Source organism: Mustela nigripes, chromosome 17 (genome assembly GCF_022355385.1).
Source record: "Mustela nigripes isolate SB6536 chromosome 17, MUSNIG.SB6536, whole genome shotgun sequence".
Classification (NCBI taxonomy): domain Eukaryota; kingdom Metazoa; phylum Chordata; class Mammalia; order Carnivora; family Mustelidae; genus Mustela; species Mustela nigripes.
The window spans coordinates 633,128-650,010 of record NC_081573.1 but is presented as its reverse complement, the minus strand read 5'-3'; the positions used below and the strand labels follow the sequence as shown (position 1 = coordinate 650,010).

The 16,883-nt window shown below is 58.7% G+C and overlaps 2 protein-coding genes across 2 annotated transcripts in view; one reads left to right on the top strand and one right to left on the bottom strand.

The window, feature by feature from the left end:
* The window catches only part of TFPT (TCF3 fusion partner), a 7,356-nt gene extending 6,531 nt beyond the window's left edge, over positions 1-825 (bottom strand). The window contains exon 1 of the mRNA XM_059381812.1: positions 434-825. Within this exon, the coding sequence (XP_059237795.1) occupies positions 434-456 (23 nt within the window). The 5' untranslated portion in view covers positions 457-825. The remainder of the gene's footprint in view (positions 1-433) is intronic.
* Positions 826-919: 94 nt separating this feature from the next.
* PRPF31 (pre-mRNA processing factor 31) lies at positions 920-15,406 on the top strand. Its single transcript, XM_059381777.1, has 14 exons — positions 920-1,015; positions 3,230-3,414; positions 3,515-3,575; positions 5,557-5,640; positions 6,197-6,294; positions 7,214-7,320; positions 8,685-8,854; positions 10,629-10,786; positions 11,955-12,044; positions 13,028-13,155; positions 13,228-13,300; positions 13,727-13,855; positions 13,947-14,045; positions 15,192-15,406. The coding sequence occupies exons 2-14, from the start codon at positions 3,238-3,240 to the stop codon at positions 15,315-15,317; spliced, it is 1,500 nt and encodes a 499-aa protein (XP_059237760.1). The 5' UTR covers positions 920-1,015; positions 3,230-3,237; the 3' UTR covers positions 15,318-15,406.
* The last annotated feature ends 1,477 nt before the right edge of the window (positions 15,407-16,883 follow it).

Below are 16,883 nucleotides of genomic sequence, written 5' to 3'. Positions count from 1 at the left end.
GAGTCCAGACCCCCAGTCCCTCCTTCCTCAGACCCAGGAGTCCAGAACCCCCAGCCCTCCTTCCTAAGACCAGGAGTCCAGACCCCCAGCCCCTCCTTCCTCAGACCCAGGAGTCCAGAACCCCCAGCCCCTCCTCCCTCAGACCCAGTCGTCCAGACTTCCAAACTTGCTCCCAGAGGATCCCAGGAAGTTCAAATCCCCATCGCCTCACTCAAGCTCGGGAGGCCGGGGCTCCAACCTCGTCATCTCTCAGATCCAGAACTCCAAAGCCGTAACTTTCTCCCCCAGAATGTCCGAGTACAGACCCTGGTCCCTAAGATCGCAGTCGCATGAACTACAGTCCCCATCCGCCCTCCAGGAAAAGTGCACATGGCTGTACGTGATGCAGCCGCAATGCCTTTTGGGAATAGAAGTTTTCCCAAAAGCCACTCACCCCTCTCTCTGCTCCAGTTCCATGTCTCCCGCTCCCGGCGCCTCAGGTCTCAGAACGTCCAACCTCGCAAACCTCTGGGTTAGGTCCTTCGCAAAACTACCTGTCCCATCAGGCTTCACGGCCACCACATCCGGGACTTAGCCTCTAGGCCCTCTGGGACTTGTAGTTCCCGGCTTCCGGCTCCGCTCCCCACCCCCCTCCACCTCCGCCCTGAGTCCCGCCCGGCTTAAAGTCCTTGCTTTTTCGTCTCACTCCTTCCCGAGTCGTCTGAGTTGCCCCCGTCTTTATTCTTGTCCCTGCACCTTCCGTCTGGCTAGGGCGATTCCCCAGTTAGCAGGGTCAGTCCTCGGCGGGCCGTCAGGCCGACAAGTCCCCTCTCCTCTCGTCCTTACCGCTTCTGCGCCTAGCGGCAAGAGCTAATAAAGTTGTTGTTCCAAAGGCGGCCGAGAATGACGCGGGACAGGAGCCAATCAGAGCGCGCCTTTGCCGCGACGCCGGCGCGAGAATCAGAGGTCATCAGCGAGCGTCGAGCGCTGTTCGGAAGCGACTTTCCCTAGAAACCGTCGTGCGAGGCGGAGAGAGGTTCGTGTGAGGGAGACGGGGCGAGGGCGGGAGGCCGGAGACGGGGCCCGGAGGCGGGCGTGTGCAGGGAGAGAGGCAGGCCTTAGTAGGTTGGTTACGCGGAGGTTCTCTGTGTTTTGCAGCGTCCGTGCGCTAGCGGCTCCCTGCCGCTCAGCGCCGTGCCCGGTGCCCCGGCTTAGTCGGGTAATGATTATGTAATTACACTGGCCCGGACGCGCGGGGCGCGTCCCGTCTGCAATGGGAAGGCGGGAGGGAGCTGAGGGCCGCGGAGGGCGAGGGGGCGAGGGGCGTCCCGGCGGTGGCGCGGCCGGAGAGGCGGGCTGGCCTGCGGCGGGCTGGTCGCGGCAGGGCGAGCGGTGAGCCAAGGGGGCACGGCCCCGGTTCCTGCGGAAATGTCCTCCGAACCGGGAAGACGCGCATTTGAAAGTGTTAGAAGTCCGAACAGCCTTAAGTGTCTGGACGAACGAAAGGGCTCCGAGATGTGTTAACAGCGGGATGGGGTCTGGTCCGGGGCTCAGAGACGCACGCGGCGGGAAGCAGTGTTTGTGCCCCTGAGGGACGAGCAAATCACTCAGAGACCTGGAGAAAGCGTGATGTCGCCGGCGTAAGGACTAGATCGAGCCCTTCCCTCGTTCAGCAGGTGATTTTTCGGTACCAGCCACAGTGCTAGACGTTCCGTTAGATGTGAGGATGTAGCTGTGAGCAGACAGATGCGGTGCCCGGGTCTGCTGACCGTTGAGTGGAGACAGACAGGACACGCACAGACACCAAGTGTTACATGTATGGGGAGCGCCCTATATTCTGTAAGGAAGAGGGGCGCCTGGGTGACTCCGTCGGTTAAGCGTCTGCCTTCACTTCAGGTCATGATCCCAGGGTTCTGGGATCAAACCGGGTATCCGGCATCGGGCTCCTTGCTCAGAGGGGGGTCTGCTTCTCCCTCTGCCCCTACCCCTTTGTGCTCACTCTCGCTCTCAAATAAGTACAAAAGTAAATACAGTTTTTCTTGTGCAGAGAAAGTGAGGAGGTGAGTTTCAGAGAAAGACACATGTGAGACCACGCAGGTGCGTTAAAGAGAAGTCAGAGTAAAGAGGATACTGCGTCCAAGGGAGGGAGGAGGGTGTGAGGGAAACTGATCTCATAGGGATAGCTGGGCACCCAGGGGTCCCAAACTCCCACTTCAAGGGCCAGATCCGTCCTGTAACCTTTCAGGTTCGGCCTGTGCCGTGTGTGGTGGTCTGGAGGGTTTTAGATTTAGTTAAATTATCCATTTGAATAATTACGAGGCAACATTGAAACTAAAAGATTATAAAAATTAGGAATTTCTTGAAGAAAGAAAAATCCTGGCACCATGCAACCGATGGTCCCCCTTGCGAAGCAAGTCCATAGGTTTGCGTCAGCTGCGCGTTTACATTGGCCGGGAGTTCTCTGCTCTTCCTGTTGCCCAGCCCCCCGCGTGCTTCACTCCACAAATCACCCACGCAAAGTCTCTGTTTTTACACTTCAGGAGAGGGCGGTGTAGAAGAGTAGGAAGTGAGAAATGGGGTTTGTTTTTACGAAAAATGGAAAAGAACAGGAAGGAGGACAGTTTTCTCACTTTAAAAAAAAGTTAAGAGCAACCAGAAGGATGGTAGGTTTATACCTTGTTGAGTAGTCCCTCTCATTCTTTTCCATTTCATGGGACTCAGAGAAAATACTCATTTTGTCCAGCCCCTGGAGTCAACGAGGAGGCTGCTCGTGGCCAGAGGGGGTCAGGCTGGGGGCTCTAGATGTTTTAGGCTGCACCTGGTTGCCCTGATGGCTGGGGAGATCAGTATTTTAGGACATCTGTCATTCATTTAGGGCCCAACGGTTTGGGGAAGGGGTCTCTGGTATAGGACAAAAAAGGGTCTGAGGCAAGGTTCCCATCTCATCAAGGGGAGGATGTAAATTTTTTAAGTCTTAGTGAGGTGGTGGCGTGTGGGGCATCCTGTTATCTTTTCCAGTGACGTGAGTGTGAGAACAGTGAGTGGTGTGAGCTGTGACCAGAGACCACCTGCTTCTGGGAGGTTTGCTCACAGAGCGGTTTGGTAGTGACTGAGCACCTGTTACGTGCCAGGCGCTGAAGAAAAAGCGCATGAAAATTCTTGTGGTGTCGATCCAGGAAGGACCAGCCCTTCTGGGCGGGGAGAAGCCCTTCGCATTAATGAGGGGGGACCCTGCTCTCCTTCCCCATAGGCCTCGGCATGTCCCTGGCAGATGAGCTCCTGGCTGACCTTGAGGAGGCGGCAGAGGAGGAGGAAGGAGGAAGCTATGGGGAGGAAGAAGAGGAGCCAGCAATCGAAGATGTGCAGGAGGAGACGCAGCTGGATCTTTCCGGGGACTCGGTCAAGAGCATCGCCAAGCTGTGGGACAGCAAGATGGTGAGCCGGCTGCAAAGAGAAGCTGCGGGGAGGGGTGATGTGTGCAGTCGCTCTGCCTCCTCCCAGTCCCAAGTTCTGACTCTCTGTCTTCCCTGAGCAGTTTGCCGAGATCATGATGAAGATTGAGGAGTATATCAGCAAGCAGGCCAAGGCTTCGGAAGGTACCTTCTCCCCTCCTGCTCCCCCTCGCCCTCCCAGCCCCTGGGCTCTCTCACTGCGCGCAGCTTTGAAAGTTCAGTCTCTCGCTCTCTCGGCCTTTTGGAGAGCCCATATCTCCATCCCAGCACAGGCTTCTCCCCGAGATGGCATCATGCTGTAAGGCTGACTCTCCTTAAGTCCGTGTTCGGAGCCGAGTGCTTGCTCGTGGCCTTAGGGCTCACCTTCCAGGGTTCTTGTGCCTGGTTAAGGGTCCTGCCACATCCGTAAACCACTTGTTCTGTTGTTTACTTCCTGCTTTCTTTAATTCAGCGTAGTTTTTTCTTTCAGTTTGCCTAAGAGGGGCTCTTTGCTACCGTGAGTGGAAAACTGGTGTCATTTGGTAAATAGAGAGTAGCCTTCCGACGTGCAGTTATCAGACCGTCAGCTGTGGGGGACACTGGGTTGTGTCTGGAGCACTTGGCCCAGCTCTGGGCGCTGCTCCTGTTGCTGCCGATTCTTGAGGGGGTGGAGCTCCAGGCTGGGATTTGTTAGCAGATGTTGTGGGCACAGCCGCGGTGTGGGCAGAGCAGAGTCCCGGGCAGACCTGCTCTTTCCTTCCTTCCTTTGAAGCTTTCATGAGATGCCCCGAGGCAGGCCTGTGTGGGCACCTGGTGCCCTGGGGAATCTACCCAGCTCTCTGCTCTCAGAATGCTCAGGATCTGGCAAAGCAGACAGCCCATGTCTGGGCAGTTGTGGGCAGTGCCTGCTGGGGTGGGGGGAGTGCAGGACACGAGCTGCTAGGTGGGGGCTGACCCTGCCTCAGAGGTTAGGAAGAGCTGATCGCTGAAATGGGCTTCGAAGCATGAATACACACCTCAGGCCAAGAGCAGTGGCTGTATGCCCTGGTGAAGGGAGCTGTGTGTGCAGAGCCTCACTCGTCAGGAGTGGCAGAGGCGGTGGGCCGGAGAGCTGTGGGGAATGGAGGAAGGGACACTCCCTGATGGTGGGTCAGCCTTCAGGTTAAGTCAGACCTGATCCTACTTGGTGTCTGGTCGGGGAGGTGGACACGGAGCATCTCCAGTCTGGGTGGCGGTTGTGTCTACTGGATGGGGCCAGAGTGCCCCGGGAGCACAGAGGAGAGACCCTGAAAAGAGGAAAGGATCCTGAGGTGCCACCAAGTCCTCAGGAAGCAGAGACATTTAAACTGTCAGGGTTACAAATGGGGGCCCCGGGGCCAGATCTCAGCTCTGTTGTGTGCTGGCTCTGTGGCATCAGGCCACGTCCCTCCATTTCTCTCCCTGCTCACTGGTAACACCAGCCTCCCTTGGTGGTTGTGGGAGATCAGGGCAGTACCCATAAGGCTGCAGGAGCAGCGGCACACGTGGTAAGTCGTGGGTTTCGGCCACTGTGCTTATGACGCCCGCAGTGTCCTCATCGTTATGATTGTTGTTAAAACCTGGAGAGGAACTTCTCAGAAACAGGTGAGGAAGGGATGTGCCATCGAGTGGGAATAGCATATGCAGAGGCCCAGAGGAGAGCGAAGCAGTGCCGAGTGCCCGGGTGGTACAGCCCTTCCTGGCTGGCCTGCGATAAGACGGGGGTGTCTCGAGAGCGTGGGGCTGGGACAGTGCCGAGGCCATCGGAGAGAGAAACTGCAAAGCCAGACAGTCAGCAAATAGCCAGGCACTGTGCTGGGCACCGGCGGCGTAGCCATGGTAGACACGCAGTACCTGTCCTCACAGGGCTTCCTTTCTGTGGGACTTGACTCTCTGCCTGAGTGCATGGAGAGCCCCTGGAGGTGTTAGTCCTGGAGTGCAATGGGGTCATGTCTCGACTGGCCTGGAGGAGAGCGATGGGAGGTGGGCTGACATGGAAGCCCCGCTCCAGGTTTTGTCCTCAGTCCCCAGCTCCCCTCCAGCCATACGCCGCTGCCCCCTGACTCCCCCAGCTGTGGGAGCCTTTTGATACACACCCAACCACCCAGGTGGTTTGTCGTCCTCACAGTGATGGGACCGGTCGAGGCAGCGCCCGAATACCGGGTCATCGTGGATGCGAACAACCTGACCGTGGAGATCGAGAATGAACTGAGTGAGTTCTGGGAGGGCGAGCAGACATGGCCCCATGTGGTGTCCCTCACCTCCTCCTCGCATCCCTAAGGAGGGAATAAGCAGGATCCTGCTTGCCTTCCCCAGGGTCCTGCCCGCAAATCCTCATCCTAGTTCAAGTCCAGGTTCAGCTGCTGTAACAGAGCAGCCTGAATAAGAAGGAAGCGTGCTTTCCTCTGATGCAAGACTCTAGATCAGGCTCTTTCTGTCTTGTTGACCTGCCATCTGTGTCGGGCCACAGGATGACTGCCTACCTCCAGCCATCACCTCCACGTCCCCACCAGCAGAATGGGAAAGAAGAGGAGGGCACAGTTCTTTAAGGGGGTGACGTGGAAATTGCACGTGTCACTTAAGATCACATCTTGTAGACCAGAATGATCTCATGTGGCCACATCTAGCAGAACGGGCTGCTGGTTATCCGTGAGCCCAGCTGAATTCAGGGGTTTGGTTACCAGAGGAGGGAGGGGGGATGGGTGCTGGGGACAGCCAGCAAAGTCTGCCTGCCCTCATCAGATAACTGCCTTTCCCATGTTTCTTAGACATCATCCACAAGTTCATCCGAGATAAGTACTCAAAGCGCTTCCCTGAACTGGAATCTCTGGTCCCCAACGCACTGGATTACATCCGCACAGTCAAGGTGAGCAGAGAGAGGTCAGAACTCAGGAGGAATTGAGTCTCCTGGATCGCCCCTCATGTGAAGGTGGGAGGTGGGGACAGAGAGCAAGTAAAGGGCCCAGAGTGAGGCTGCCCGAGCCTTAGCTGCCTTCCTTGTTCTCTTGAGACCTAGAGATACTGGAGGGGATGGGTGGTAGGTCATCTGCTCCAGGCTTCCCAGCAAGAGACGGATGGAGCCTGGAAAGGATGTCCTTGGGACTCTGCCTCACGTCCAGTGCCGCCGCTTCCCTGGATGGGTCTCCCAGGAAGGTCTGCGAGCTGCTCGAGGCCGAGGAAGCAGGCAGGGAGATGAGGGGGTCCCTTGTGCCACCAACAGTGGTTGGAGCCGGTGGCATTTGAGTCGAGATCTGAAGGTTGATGCAGGGGTAGCTGTGCAGAGATCTGGGGGAAGAGGTCACAAGTACCAAGACCCTGGGTGGTCACAAGCCCTGCTGTGTTCAGAAAGGAGGAAGTGACCAGCAAAGTTGATGAGGTCGGGTCCCATGTGACCCCAAGGCTGTGGGCCTTCTGGGAAAGCCACAAGAGGGTCAGGTGCTAGGGAGGGCGGGGACAGCAGTGAGGAGTCTCCTGCGTGAGGCTAGGAGAAGGTGCGGATGGTTGGGGGGCCTACGCACAGCGAGGCAGTGTGGTTAGATTGGCAACCTCAGTTGATGCACGCAGCGGGTCTGCCTGGGCCGAGTTTCTGAGTGGCCGCGCCAGGCAAATGCTGCTGATGCTCTGAGCAGTGAAGTCCCTGGGACTGGGAGGCGGCAGGCACCCTGTGTATAGTCCCTAGCTGTCCCTGTGTCCGCAGAAGAGACCCAGGTGTGTGCAGGAGCAAGAAAGGTTCTAGGGCCTTCCTGAGTCTCTGCTCCTCCCCTCTGTTGCCTTCTCACCCCTAGGAGCTGGGTAACAGCCTGGACAAGTGCAAGAACAATGAGAACCTACAGCAGATCCTGACCAACGCCACCATCATGGTCGTCAGTGTGACCGCCTCTACCACCCAGGGGTGCGTGCACAGGGGGAGAAGTCACTGGGGCCCCTCAGGCCCATCTAGTGGCCGATGAAGATCTTGGGGTCCCAGTGGCACAGGTGTCCGTCTCAAGAGGACAGGTCATTTTTGTTCCTCACATGTTTGACGAGGGCCCGCTGTAAGCCAGGCACCGGGCTGTTCCCGGGGATGCTCAGTCAGCGAGGGACCTGTAGTTGGAACTGGCGAGGCAGAGGGCAAACCCACAGTAGAAGCATTTGTCTCTGGCACGCCATCCCTCGCTGGAATGGAGGGGTCTGTGAAGGCAGGGACTTTGTGTTGGCCCCTTGGTCTCTACCTTCCCCTCTGGCATCTGTGCCCACGAGGAGGAAATGTCTGTAACCCCAGAGCAGAGTCCAGTGGCATGGAGACCTCCTCCTTTGGGCTGCCTTTCTGCTCATTGAGTAAATGCTACCGAGCACTGAGCACTGTTCTGAGGTCAGAGATTAGAGAACTCAGCAGAGCAGAAACTGCCCTGCCCATGCTCCTGTTTGAGGGAAAGCAGGTGCACACACAGGTCGAAGGCTGGAGGGCGAGTGTTAGAATGCACACGGGGTGCCAAGGGGCATGGAGAACAAGACAAGAGGGACCTGTCCTCCTGGGCCGGTGGCTTCCTAGAGGAGGTGACGACGCAGCTCTAGGCAGGGACCAAGCTCTCCAGTGGGAGAGCAAGTGGGCTCCTAGCTTGCCACTGCTGGGGGCAGCCGTGAGCATCAGCCCACTGGGCTGTGGTTGCAGGTGCCTCGGCCGGCTCCATGGTCCCTCCTCTCTGCGGCTTATAGCAGATGGGGTGAGGGAGGGAGGGGTATGGCTGGGTCTGGCTACCAGCTCTGTGGCTTCAGGCCAGTCCCTTCACCATCTGGGCCTCGTGTCCCTTCTCAGTAAAATGACAGCAATAACAGCCCCCCCTTTGTGGTTTCCTGCCATAAGTACTCGCCCAACATCTTCTGTGTGCCAGGTATGCGCTGGGCATGCTGCTGAGGGCCACACAGCTGTGGGGTCCCTCTCCTGGGGCCAGCTGGTCTGGCACAGAAGTGGGTGGGTCATGGAGCGGCCTTACAGAGGCGTCGTTGGTCAGCAGTCGGCTTCGGTGGCAGGCAAGGGTGAGACCTGGAGGAGGAGCTGGCAGGGACACGTGGGCAAAGGCAGAGACTGGTGTGGGCAGGCAAGGCCCAGGCTGGCAAGGTGCCCCCTGAAAACCAGGATTCCCAGTAGCCCCTGCTTCCAGGCCTCAGGGCCATTGGCTGTGCACACAGCTGGGGGGACATGGGCTCCTGTGCCAGGCAGACAGGACACCCCGTGGAGGCCGGGGCCCAACCCAGCCACGTCCCTCACTGCTGCAGGCAGCAGCTGTCGGAGGAGGAGCTGGAGCGGCTGGAGGAGGCCTGCGACATGGCGCTCGAGCTGAATGCCTCTAAGCACCGCATCTACGAGTACGTGGAGTCTCGGATGTCCTTCATCGCGCCCAACCTCTCCATCATCATAGGGGCGTCCACAGCCGCCAAGATCATGGGTGAGGCCCAGGGCAGAGTGCGGACACAGGGCTGTCCTTGAATAATGCAACCTTGGGGAAGCCTCGTCCCTCCTTTACAAGATGGGGCATCTGGCCTGGGCCCTCAGCACTGTGTCCCCCTTGCCCTTGCCCCTGTCACCCCTCCTAGAGGTTGCGGAGGTCAGCTGCCCTGCTCTTCCTGCAGACATGCGGGGACAGGATGGTAGCCCTGAGCAGGGCTGGACTGAACAGGCTGGAGGAGGCAGGAGCATGGCTGCTGGAGAGGCTGCCCCCTTGGCTGCCACGTTCCAGCAGCTCCCGGTTCTGCACAGACGCCTGGGCAGCCCGGCACTAGCAGCGACAGCTCTCGGGGCCTTGGTCTCACCCGCGAGATGGGGACTGCAGTCCTGACCACGTGTCAGGAGTGAGGTGGGCACTCCTCCTCGATCCCCTCAGAGCGCCCTCTCGGGCTCCTCACGCCTTCAGCCATGAGAGTCTTCAGGGGAGCTGTGTGCAGCACCGGTGCGGCTTTGCTCTGGCTGCCCTAACAAGCACCGCGGGCGGGGGCAGGGGCTGGGGCCCCCAGGTTCGCTGTCACATGGTCCCCGAGGCTGGGAGGCTGGGACCAGCGTGTCAACAGTCTGGGCCCCGCAGAGGCCTCTCTCCTCGGCTTGTCGGTGGCCAGCTGCTCCCACGGCCTCCCCTCTGCACATCTGTGTCCTCAGCTCTTCTTCCGAGGACACTGGTTGTGCTGGATCAGGGCCCATCTGCTGACATCCTAACACTTTAATCACCTCTTTCAAGGCCTGTTTCCAAACACGGTCCCGTTCTACAGAACCAGGTGCAGGGCTTTGACATAGGAATCTGGGTCATAGCTCAGGCTTGGGTGGCCGACGTGTGCAGGGTAGAAAGAAGCAGAGGTTTCAGGGCAAGATAAACTTGTGTGTGGGTCCTCCTTCCCTCCTCACTGACTTCACATCTTTGGGCAGGTGACAGCATGTGCCTCGGTTTCCCCAGGTGTGATAGGGCTTTGCTACTGTCCTGTGAGTGCTGGGCAGAAATCAGGGTGTCAGCCAGTTCCTGCGTTCCTTTGTATTTACGAGCTTCTAGAGAGGAATCCGCTTCTGTCTTCTCCAGCTTCTAGAGGCTGTTGCATTCCCCCGTCTTAAAGTCTCCTGTCTCACCTCCCTGTGACTCTCTGCCTTTCTCTTCCACTTACCCCGTCTCAGAGTCCTTCACATGATCATATCTGCAAAGCGTCGTAGGTTATGCAGATTGAATCAGAGTGTGTGTGTGTGTGTGTGTGTGTGTGTGTGTGTGGGCAGGGGGTGTGTGGGGGCCCGTCCCTGTGCGGGAGGCGTGTGTTTGATGACACAGTCGACCTCGACCTTAAAAACCCCCAGTGCAGGGCTTGGCGTGCAGCAGACCCCCATCTGCAGCATTTCTAGCTGCAGTTTCCCTGCCCCCAGCCTGCAGACGTGCTCATGGGAAGCTGGGGTGATTGATGCCAGGCCCATCCTCCGGGTGTCCCCCGGGTGCTGGCAGCTGGTGGGAGACACACAGAGCTCTGCAGACTCGGGGCGCGGGTTACTGTTGGGCTGACTTCTTGCTGTGCATCCTCAGGCCAGTGGTTTCACCTCTCTGAGCCTCCTCCGTATCCTCCTTCTAAAACGGGATTTGTCAGCCCTCTCTGCAGGGCCAACTCAGGAATTCAATCAGAAACACACACACAGGCACACAGTGAGCCCCCAAATAAACACCCTGAGCGGCTTTGACATCCTCCCTCCGGTTGCAGGGGTGGCGGGGGGCCTAACCAACCTCTCCAAGATGCCGGCCTGTAACATCATGCTGCTTGGGGCACAACGAAAGACGCTGTCCGGCTTCTCGTCCACATCCGTGCTGCCACACACTGGTTACATCTACCACAGCGACATCGTGCAATCTCTGCCCCCGGTGAGTCCCCTCTGCCCCCAGCGTGGCTCCCCGTGGAGCTTCCGCTGTGTCAGACATAGCCTCAGCTCCTCAGTTCCCACTGGTCAGAGCTGGGGACCATGGTCAGGAGCTCAGACGACAGGGTCACACGGGGCATCAGAACGAGGATGCTGGAGCCGATGTGTCAGGGTTGGGGTTCTAGAGCTCCACTTACCAAGGCAAGAGGCATGAGCTCTGTGCCTCAGTGTCCTTGTCTGTCAAATGGGAACAGAGCCTGCCTCGTGGGGTTGGGATTAGGACTGCTACAAATGGAATTCTTTCAGGCCCCACTTGGATGTAACAAGCAGTGTCAGCATTAGCTTGCAAGTGGCAGGGGTCCCCAAACCGTCCTCAGGTTCAGTAACCCCCTAAAGGGACGAACGGACTCCAAGCCGAGCCACCTGGGCTTGCGTTCGTGAGAGGATAGACTCACATCAGCCAGGGGAGGAAGCATGTGGGGCAGGGCCTGATGGTGCCACCCACCGCACTCCCAGTTGTCCTCTCCCTGTCAAGACACGTCACTCCTGGCCTGCACACCTGCCCGCGTGCAGGGACACCCGCCCCCAAAAAAGCCTGGCTGAGCCGAATTCCGGAGTCTCCACTGGGGCTCACGTGACCGGGTAGCCCAGGTGGCTGAGCTGGGCTCCAGGTTGAGACCCCGTCACCCAAAGACCCTATTTCCAATCCCATGGTTGGTCTCTGCCTTGTCCAAGGCCCTCAGGCCAGCAGAGCTCACCGCCCAGGGGCTGAGGACTGAGGGCTGGCCTCAGGGCAGGGTTATAGGCGCTTGCTGCTAACTTTGTTATCACTACCAACTAGATGTGTGGCTGGGGGTTTACGTCTACCATCTTTGTGTGTCTCAGAGCGTGGGCCACTGACCTTTCTGCTACACAGGTGGATGTTTTCTGTCTTAATCACTGTTTTTAGCATGTGATCATCTTCTACCTGCAGTAAGGCGGCTGTCTCTGCAGACGGCTTCCGGCTGTCCATAATAAGCCTGGGGAAAGAAAACCGTGATGGTGCTGATTTGGTGCCATAACGCTCTATCATGGTGACATGTGGTGGAAATGGTGGTGGCTGGGGTTTGGGGAAAGCTCGATGCTGGCAAAGGGAGCCTCCCCTCAGGTCTGCCCCATCTCCGCTGCTTCAGGATCTCCGGCGGAAGGCGGCCCGGCTGGTGGCCGCCAAGTGCACGCTGGCAGCCCGTGTGGACAGTTTCCACGAGAGCACAGAAGGGAAGGTGAGGAGGCGCGGGCAGGTGTCCGTCTCTGTTGATCTGTCTGCTCTACCAGCCTTGTCATGGTGCAGTTTACTTGTCTCCCTTGGCAGGCTTGCTCCATGAAAGTGGGTGTGTTTTCTGTCTCGTACGTTGGCATTCAAACACCCAGCCTGACCGCATTCGGGCTTCGTCTCTCTTCCCCTCCCCACCTTCTCCCTCACCCTTTCTCTTTCCCTCTGAACCACTGGTCGAGGTGCTGGGGGAGAGCAGTGAGCCACTCAGACCACAGCCCTGCCTCGGTAGCATTCATGTTCTGGCCGGGGGCGGGGTGAGGAGACTGGGGACATCTGTGGTATGTCCAGGGTGCTGCGTAAATGCGGAGATGGGATCAGAGGGTCCTGGGCTGGTGAGGGAGAGTGGGTGCTGGGTTAACCGGTATGTCAGGGAGGGCCTTTCTGGAAAGATGAACGTCATGTACTCAAGTGAAGCTAACAAGCAAGTCAGGCGAGTGTTTGGGGGAAGAGTCCCAGGAAGAGGAAACGGCCAGTGCAAAGGCCCGGGGCCTAGCACACAGCAAGCTTGGAAGAGAAGGCCTTGGGAGGGGGCAGGTCACGCGGAGCCTGTGTGCCCCGGAGAGAGCTCGGTTATCAGCAGAGGTGCTGACGGGGGCCGATCTAGGGTCTTTCCAGAAGAAAAAGCCCAGTGGGACAGAAACCATGGAGGTGAGGCTCCCAGGTGACCCCCTTTGGCCACCTGTGCAGGCCAGAGCTGAAGGCTGGGGAGGGGAGACAGGCATTGCATTTGGGGGGCTGCTGGTATCCCCCCCCATCCCCCATCAAGAAGATAGTAATGTGAGGGGTGCGGGGAGAGGTCTGAGCCCGCGACCTGAGCATGAGGTAGAACTAAACCCCAACAGAGGATAGGACCCCTAGGCCTGGGGACAGGCATGACACTCTGGCTGATGGCGGGGCAAGGCCCTGATGGGACCCTTCTGCCCTCCCCAGGTGGGCTACGAACTGAAGGACGAGATTGAGCGGAAGTTCGACAAGTGGCAGGAGCCACCACCTGTGAAGCAGGTGAAGCCACTGCCTGCGCCCCTTGACGGGCAGCGCAAGAAGCGAGGCGGCCGCAGGTGGGCCCTAAGGAACATGGGGGTGGGAAGGGGGGCTCACGTGCCCAGCTGACCCTTGCTGCCCATCCCCAGGTACCGCAAGATGAAGGAGCGGCTAGGACTGACCGAGATCCGGAAGCAGGCCAATCGCATGAGCTTTGGAGAGGTCAGGCCCTTAACCCTGACGCCCCTTTCACATTTCTTCCTCTCTGCCGGGCACCACCCCACATCCGTGCCCCCCACGGGACCAATGTAGTACTCAGTGCCGGCCCTGTCCCTCCCCACAGCCTTGCCCTTCTGTATGTGCCCATCCCCAGACTTCCCCTGTGCTGTCAGTCTCGCTGAGCATCCTCCTACCGGTCCTGCAAGAACGAGCTCAGATGCCGTTTCACCAGCAAGCCGGCTTTCCGTTGTTGAGCCCCGTGCGTGTGCACGTGCATGCACATGCGCGCGGAGCTACACACACAGCCCCTCTTGGCTGTCTGCTTGGGGAGTGGTAGCAGGACCGTGCTCACTGGGCCCCAGCAGGCACCTGAATCGGGTGACCGCCTGGGCATCTGGTGAACTCTGGGATGCCTTCCTCTCCTGCCAGATCGAGGAGGACGCCTACCAAGAGGACCTGGGCTTCAGCCTGGGCCATCTGGGCAAGTCGGGCAGCGGGCGGGTACGGCAGACACAGGTGAACGAGGCCACCAAAGCCAGGATCTCCAAGACACTGCAGGTACGGGCCTGGCCGGAGTGGGCCCAGGGTGGGGGAGCTCCGGGGAGAGAGTCTGGGCCCAGCCCAACCCTCCCGTCCACTCCCCCCACAGCGGACCCTGCAGAAGCAGAGCGTGGTGTATGGAGGGAAGTCCACCATCCGCGACCGCTCCTCAGGGACCGCCTCTAGCGTGGCTTTCACCCCGCTCCAGGTATTGGGTGCTGGAGTCAGGGGGCCCGGGTCTGGGCTGGCCCTGAGCAAATCCCTCTGGTCTGAGTGGCCCTGAGCAAATCCCTCTCTGGGCTCCAGTTTCTTTGCCTCTGAGGCGGGCACATGGAGTTCCTCATTGGGCTGTTGTGGCTGGCGTTTCAGGGAAGGCCCTGGAAGGGAGAGCGCAGTTCCTGGTGCTCAAGCTCACAGGGACAGAAGGGAAACGTCGTGCCAGCAAGCACAGGCTGGCTTTAGGATCAGGCTGGGACTTTGGGTGACCAGTTGTTCCCTGTGACCTGGAGCTGGCTCAGCCCCTCCCGGAGGCGCTGGGTGGTGGGGACAACCTCAGGGTTGAAACTAAGAAAGGTCATAGCTAGCTGGCTGGGACGGGGAGGTCCCACCCAGCCACCGATGCACTGGGTGGAGCCGCTGCGTCTGTCTGTCTCTCTGCTCCCCCAGGGAGGGCCAGCGTGTCTCACGTGAGCTCATTCGCCCCATCAGCAAGGGTGTACTGAGCTCCGAGCGCCATTGCAGGCGCTGGGGATAGAGCCACAAGCACGAGACGGGAAGCCTTGCCCTCTTGGAGCTTGTGGTATGGCAGGGGCCGGAAGTAAGATACAGAGCCTGCTGGTAGGTAGGAAGTGCATGGAGGGGAAAGGGAGTGGGAGCACGGTGGCTGGTTGGAGCCGCCCTGGGAGCCTGAGAGAGGAGGTAAGGACTGCCCGGGAAGATGCTGGGAATGCTGTGAGCTAGCGCGGGTCTGCGTCACCAGTGGTGTTGCTGTGGTTTGTACTAGGGCCGCAGGCAAGTCACTCAGCTCTGTGACTTGGTTTCCTTACTCAGGAACCAAACGTGGTCAGCTGTTTTGAAACACTGGTATTTTTAAAATCACCTGGACGACTTGTTAAAAATTCAGATGCCCAGGTCCTCCCCACTCTTCCCCAATCCCAGACCCCTGGAGTCAGAATCTCCCAGGTTTGGGGCGGCGGCAGTTTGGTGAGTGGTCATCTGTTCTCAAATCGCCCTGGAGCCCAAGGACAACTGAGAAGGGCGTCCTGGACATTTCACGTTCTTTCACGGGATGGGCAAGCCTTGTCAGGGGCTGGCCCATCTCCCCACTCCATCATCACCTCCTGTACCTGCCCAGGGCCTGGAGATTGTGAACCCACAAGCAGCCGAGAAGAAGGTAGCTGAGGCCAACCAGAAGTATTTCTCCAGCATGGCGGAGTTCCTCAAGGTCAAGGGCGAGAAGAGCGGCATCATGTCCACCTGAGGGGCTGCGCCCTCGGGGGATGACCCTGAAGCTGCGCAGGCCCTGCCCTTCTGAAGGGATCCTGGTCAGGATAGGGCTGGGAGGGTCGGTCCTCAGCCTGGTGCCAGGACTGTCCGGGGTGGCTTGGGAGGAGGCCCGGCCCCCCAAGCACCAAGACTGCTCCCCACTGCAGAGCGGCAGAGCCAGTCTTCATCTTGCCTCATCTTTTGTATTTTAACTAGGAAGGGAGATACTTTTGGAAAAAAGTGCAATTAAAAGCACATTATCAGGTTCTGTCCCTGGGAAGTGATCATTTGTCAAACGTGTGACTGGAGGAGTCAGAGCTGTGGGGGTTGGGGGCACAGATCCAGGTGGCATCTGGGCCTGTCCCTGGTCTTTCACTTCCCTGTCACGGATCCCAGGAAGAGCAGAGCCCTCTCTGTCTCCAGCCTGCCTGGAGAAGGTCATGTGTTCTAACACCCAAGGGATGCAGCTACTGAAAGCCCCAGCTTTGTGAACAGGCCAGCCTGGGCAGCTGTGGTGTCAGGTGAGTGGCCTCGCCTTTCCAAGCCTGCACCCCTAACACAGGGCCACCTGCGAGGATGTGAGAGGTGGTAGGCTCCTGTCAGGGACCAGTATTTGCAAGGCATTCCCTGCCCAGCCTGCTGTGCCAAGCCCTGATGGGGCCAAGCAGACGGATTCCCTGCCGGCATGGACACAGTGCTCTAAGAGTTCCTGCCAGGTTCCTCTGTCCTGGGACAGGGGCTCAGCCCAGGTCCCCTTTGCTTCACTGGAAGGTACAGGCTGCGGGGCTGGTGGCCTGTAGGCAGCTGGGGACAAGGTTGTAGGCAGGGGCGGTCAGGAGGGCTACCTTGCAAGCGCTATTTCAGGAAGGCACCACCTGGGGGCCATGTACTGGGCTCTGGAGCTGGGCTGCCCAGCACACAGCGCAGAGACCTGGTCACCGACCTATGAGGCCAGTTGGCGCCCCTCTCAGTTGCCCAGGAGGTGGGTGCGTAACCTATCCTTGAGAAGGTGATGCTTCCTATCTCTGCCCATCTCCCATCCGCTGGTTCACGCTTTCTCCCTGGGGCTCTGGTTGGCTGGGTCCTGGCTGAGAGCTCCCTGATTCCTCTTTCTGGGCTGCTGCTGCCATACTTGATCCAAGTGTGCCTCAATGCAAGGCTCGCTCTGCACCTCGGCCGCTCTCGGAATCTCTCCCCTCACATCAGAGTCTACACCACCTGGGAGATTCCTTCTAATGGCCACGTTACCCCAGGTCACAGAACTCAGTTTCCCCAACTTTATCCCTGAGGCTTTAGGTCAGCCATGTTGGAGAGTGACCAACTTGGCTCTCTCTGCTGATAGGTCTTCTGGGGAAGGGTGCTCTGTCTGCCACCCTTCAGAACCTCCACCTCCTTGGTGGGAGTCAGGAAAGGATCTGACTCACTTTGTGCCGCAGTCCTGCACAGTCTTAGAAGAGATGCTTGAAACCTAGTATGCTTTAGGATTACCTGGGTGGCTTGTTAAAACCAGGGTTGGAGGGCCCAGGGTTACTGCTTCAGTTGGTCCAGGGTGGGAACTCAA